At 36.7% G+C, this 6,000-nt stretch overlaps 1 protein-coding gene across 1 annotated transcript in view; it reads right to left on the bottom strand.

Moving 5' to 3' along the window:
• LOC143028740 (ubiquitin-like protein 7) overlaps positions 1-2,415 on the bottom strand; it is a 15,537-nt gene extending 13,122 nt beyond the window's left edge. Inside the window, exon 1 of the mRNA XM_076191110.1 lies at positions 2,337-2,415. Within this exon, the coding sequence (XP_076047225.1) occupies positions 2,337-2,415 (79 nt within the window). The remainder of the gene's footprint in view (positions 1-2,336) is intronic.
• Between the last annotated feature and the right edge of the window lie 3,585 nt (positions 2,416-6,000).

Genomic DNA, 6,000 nt, shown 5'->3' with positions numbered 1-6,000 from the left:
TATATTTTTACCCACAGTTATATATGGTGCATGGGCATATTGAATATTTAAAGAATTTGACAAATTTAGGTTTCTACTGTGACAGCATATTTCCAAAAATGGAACCAACCATTCAATAGAACAATTAATTCTAGTAAAATCTCTGATAAACAGGATAAACAATAAACAAAATTAGCAACTTTAGAATATTCCTTGGTGCTTAGGGCAAGTACTTGTTATTGTACCAACTAGTAGGAAGCTTGAAGTAATGTAGGATCTTGTATACCATTGCATGGCATAATCTCTGAATCTGAAATATGGTTGTACTTGTATGTGGGTTATTTTTTCCTTTTCTGTCTGGTTGTTTAGGAAATGCAGACAACTGATTGACAAAGCTCAGAGAATAGTGCATTCATTAGAAGAAAGGATTTTGCCTAAGGAGGAACCAGCATGGCAGCAAAATTGTGCAAGATGGATTTAATACCTATTAGAGTTGGAGATTTCGACCAGCAACCAATGTGGTTTCAGACATGGAAAGTCATGTGATTCTCCATGGTCAGTGAACTGACCCTCAAGAATCAAATTACTCAATCTGTGAATTTAGCTGGGTATCATTTGCGAAATATTGCATTTGTTAAGAAGTATGTTGATGGTTGTACGTTGGAAAAAACTGATTTCATAATCATATGCTCAGCAAAATTGATTAATGTAATTCTCTTTATTATGGTCTTCCAAACTATTTATTGAAGAAACTTCAAATGATTATGAATCGAGCTGCAAGATTGATCGAGGGTGTATCGAGAAGGGAGCGAATCACCCTTATCCTCATTGACCTACACTGGCTGCCTGTTGAGGCACGGATAATTTTCAAACAATGTGTCATTATATATCAAGTGATGAAGTTCGGGAAACCAAAATATTTGAAGGACATGTTGATGGACTTTCAAGTTGATACCGATGTTACTCTGAGACATAGTGTTGAACAGCACCGACTAAAGGAACCTCGGTACCGTACAGAAGCTGGACGAAGAGCCTTTGAGAGAAGTGCACCTAGACTATACAATAGACTCCCAGAGAACGTCAAATCATCTGAAACGATTTCCGATTTTAAGAAGAAATTGAAAACCTATTTGTTTGCGGAGTCCTATGATCTGGCCCACAAGGTGATTAGAGACAACTACAAGTGGTGAGGAAGTTATCGTTCGGGGCATGGAGCGTTACATTGTAACGGAATGCCCCTAGAACTTAATCAACAAAGGAACAAACAAAGGATCACATGTTGGACTAGTGATCGACAGTTATTTCTCTTCTGGAAGAGAGCTCAGAGCTCATATATGACCAATCTATGGGTACCTTACATGCACACACACACACACACCCAACTCCCTGCCCACGAGAGTTAGAGTAACGACTTGCAATGCAGCGATACTGAAATTATTATGTGTCTTAAATTGGTCGAGAGAGGTGGATGGATGGACTGAGTGTGCCTTGATCTCACAGGTACATTACCACACAAATTACTGTTGTGGATATTAGAGGGCAAAAAAAGCTCCCCGGAATGGATGAGGGGTGTCCTGATAGACATAAAAACAGTGGTAAAAGAAAATTTTGTCAGAATGATGGGAGTTAACTAGCAGAGCCCCCACCTGTAATATTCTTGATTTACATAAAGAAGATGATGGAAGGACTAACAAACTGTACTAATTTGTTAGTGGATATTGAGGAGAATAGAAGAAAAAATAACAAATAATTATAAAACAATCTTGACAATATCCTATTGGAAAATGAAATTCAGTGCTTAGAAATGCAAAAGTGGGCAAAATCATAAAGAAGGCCATGATTTGTTTACTTTATGGAAAATTAGTTACAAGAATGACCTGGATGTGTTGTTCACAGGTAATTTGTCACTGATAAGCACTTCATCAAGATTTTTGGTAATATGTATAGTAGGCTCATTTTTTTCCTGACAGAAAAAAGCATCTCTTATTGCCATGCCAATACTTGAGATCCTACCACAATAAGGGCATATCAGAGAAAGATTTTCAAAATTAAGTTGGATTCTTGGTCTTTGTTTTCTGTCATTTTGTAGTCACAGTTAAGATGATGTCGTCTTGATGTTTCAGAATTTTAACTTAATCTCAATTCAGTTATGTCATTAACTGTTTGTTTTTAAGTTTGTAATCAGTGATTTATTTTGTAAGGGTTTTCTAGCATATATCTTTGTATCTCAGCTTTGGCCTTCCTCCAGGACCCACTACCATAGGCAGTATCACTGTACATTAGTTGCTCGTGTACAGTAGTCATCCTTTGACTGTTTGCTTGCTTTACAAGTACAGTATTGATTCTTTTTGTCTTACTATCTGATGCCGCAGATTTGAGAGGCATTTTATGTGATAAAGATTCAGGTTCCTTTCCTGTCATGAGTGAAATGAACATGTTCCTGATCAATAAAGGTGTTCTCTGTATATGCTTTGTAGGTCTTCATTTTGTTGTTACATGTCCTTTTGCTCAATTTGCCAAGATATATTGCTGTTCTCCCTCTCCTGGTGTTTTATCTCCTCTTCTGAGGTGTTTGAGAAAGTTATAGTGAACTTGAGATAGGAGAATTTGTTTGCAAGGTCCGGTGGTTTATTGTCCAACTTAATGAATGCTGAAGCAGTTCCCATCATGTGGATGCAGTGATAACTTTCTTGACACTAATTAGAAATGAAGAACAAACTGCATCCAATGATTGATCATTGTCAGCTGCTTCTCTACTTTGACTAACCAGATCAGCAGTAATCAGTAAGTGGTCAAAACTCTGATTTCAGTTGTCTTGGTTTTTAGTCTTTGCTTTGGGCTAGGCAAAAGTTTTCATGGAGATATATTGGTTCTTTAGTGAAGACACCTCTCTGGGAGATTGTACAAAGCCCAATTGTAGGACAGCAGCAAGTATGTACTGAAGTGTGTTGGTGCCAGAACAGTCCTTGCTTCACTCCACTTCTGAGACATTAAAACTTTTGACACACAAGAATTCTATTTCACTTCATGGATGGAGAAGTGATGAAAATGCACATGCAGAACCTGATCTGCCCCAAATTGGAATATACAGGAGTGGTGTGGGCCCCATACAAAAAAGAAAGGTGCAAGATTGAGAGAATACAAAGAACAGTAAGGAGAATGGTCCCCAGCCTAGCAGACAGACTATATAAGGAAAGATTAGTTAGTCTGGATCTGCCATCAGTAGAAGAAAGAGAAATGACATGATTGGTGTGTTCAGAATAGTTGAAAGGAATGAAAAAAAATCTGGTGTGTGAGAATGACAAGAAGAAGAAAAAAATACGTTTGGGGTGTGAGAGTGAGAAGAGGACATGGCAAAAATATTAAAATGACAATGTACTAGAGGTGTATCAAGAAGCTGTTTTCCATATAAATCCATCAACTTATGCAATAACTTAAAAAAAATGAAGCACTTGAATAATAAACAAAAACCAGGCTTGACAATGAGAAATGACCTTTCTTGCACCTTATCCCCAACTGGCAACATCCTGTATATACCCAAATGTCACTGTAAAGAAGACACAAAAATCATCTTGTGTTGCCCATCATTCCCCTACTTCTGACAGCACCACAAAATATCTTCCTTGAGTAAACTGTGGATCAACCTAATGGCTGAGGCCAAATTCCTGGAGACCATCCATGGGTCCTCTATTGAATATATCAAAGGTAACACATTGATTTACACCTAACCTGTTCCTGGCAGCCAGAATAAATATGGTACCTCAGTTGGAATGGGTTAAGATCCATTTGAGTCTTTGATGGGAATTTGGATGTGCAGTGTTTTGGAGGGAAATAATAGTTCCACTATATAGTTTATGAGAATTGATCAATTCCAGTTTGATATACTCCCTTCCATTGTCATTCTTTGAGTTTCTGTACCTCAGTTCATGCTAATTCTTTGCACAGTATTTCATCTATTAGAAATTGTCTTGGCATTTCTGTAGTTTAGAAAGAAATATTTCTACACTTACCTATGTTTTATTTGTTTTATTCTTTTACTGCATTGGACATTTGTAGGCTAGTTTTCTCACCTTACGGTATATTTTTTTTTCCCCTACAACTTAATGAAGCCATTGATATGGTTCCTAGTAAGTGATGAATTGCAGAAGTAACCAATTACTGATAGAAATATTTATTTCATTTTTGTGAATCATGAATTTTCACCCACACAGTACATGTAAGTAGTATGGAATGGCTTGTAGATAATGGATATTTTCTAATTAAATTTATTATTTCCCATACAAATATCTTTATTTTGTAACCAAATGCAGTTGTATTACTTTTGTATATGAATATATAAATGTATATATGTATAAATATATATATAAATGTATATATATATAAATATATATATGTACATATGTATATGCAAGCAATCACTTGTAGACAGTAAGTACTTTCGTATATTACATCTTCAGACTAAATGAAAGAGATACAGAGTTGCATTTAAATGTAAGTATCAGGTACCAACCGTAGGGTGGAGGGGGGAGACAATACAGTGCAGGTGGAGGGGGTCGATGGAGGTAAAGTCAACCCCCCCTCACCCGCATTGTATAGTCTGCCCCCTCTCCCCTATGGTTGCTACCTGGTACTTACACTTAAACACATCTTCTGTATCTCTTTCATTTAGTCTGAAGATGTAATATACGAAAGTACTTACTGTCTACAAGTTTCTCTCCTCTTGTAGTTATTTTGCATACCGGTATATATATAAGTATATATATATATATAAATAAATATATATATATATATATATATATATATATATATATACATATATATATATATATATATATATATATATATATATATATGTACACACACACACACACATATATATATACAGTATGTATAATGTATATTACAAGTGTTTTTAGTATAAGGAAAGGAAAGTATCCTGATAGATTTGGAGCACATGTATACCCAGTACGTAAAGGAAAGTGAGATGAGTATGAATGTAGTAGATTTACTTTGACCAGTCAGTTAAGCATGGTTGGTAAAATTATGGATAGGTGTTAATTGTAAAGATTAGGAGGTAGATGGAAATAGTGATAGGAGGAACCATGTGGGATGAAGAGAGGAGGGGGTGTAGTTTTTTTTTTTTTTTTTTTTTTTAGGGAGGGGTTACATGTGAATGATATTTGGACGTAGCACGGAGAGATTTCTCCCTGTCTTCTCTTTTTCTCCCAATTAAATGAAGCGGCCTTGCTGTGGATGGTCTTGCTACATTGCTTCTGACCCGGGGCAGTGGGTGAGATGCAGGGATGACCCATCATCCAGGAGCAGCCAAGAAAAAAGGGAGGGAGGGGTGGTGAATGAGAATGGAGTATGTGTGGATGAAATGGATGGGAGTGGATTTATGCCTTTGACTTTGGCTACCTCCCTTATAAAGGGGAAAAAGGCAGTGGTATATGTATGTGTGTATATATTTTTATTATTATTATTATTATTTTTTTATGGACATGGAGAAGACATATGGTAGGGTAGACTGGAGAATTTTACAAATATATAGAAAAGGGAGAAGTCTGATGAAGGGAGTCAAAAGTATTGACGTGGGTGGTGGTAGCGTATGTGTGAGGGTCAGCAATAGTGAGTGTGAATGGTTTGAGGTAAATGTGACATCAGGGATATTTGGAATAGGTAGGTAAGAATGGAAAGACATGGGGAATTAATCAGTTTTTATTTGTGAATGGTACTGTGCTTGTGGCCGAGTCTGAGGAGAGACTGAAGTAGTTGGTGGACGTATTTGGAAGAGTATATAAGCAAAGAAAGTTGCAAGTTGAAATTTAAAAAGAATAATGATGGTGGGAGGGTTAATGTGGGTGTGAAGCTTGAAAGGCTCGAGGAAGTGCCTGGTTTCAAACGTGTGTGTGTGTGTGTGTGTGAATGTGCTTCACGTACTGGACTTGTGATTGACAGATATTACCCTACCAGATGAGAACTCAGAGCTCATATATGGCCTGATCAATGGGTAATGCTGTG

This window comes from Oratosquilla oratoria, chromosome 10, assembly GCF_046742065.1.
Source record: "Oratosquilla oratoria isolate Oo_2021 chromosome 10, ASM4674206v1, whole genome shotgun sequence".
Classification (NCBI taxonomy): domain Eukaryota; kingdom Metazoa; phylum Arthropoda; class Malacostraca; order Stomatopoda; family Squillidae; genus Oratosquilla; species Oratosquilla oratoria.
This window is presented reverse-complemented; position numbering and strand designations above follow the sequence as displayed.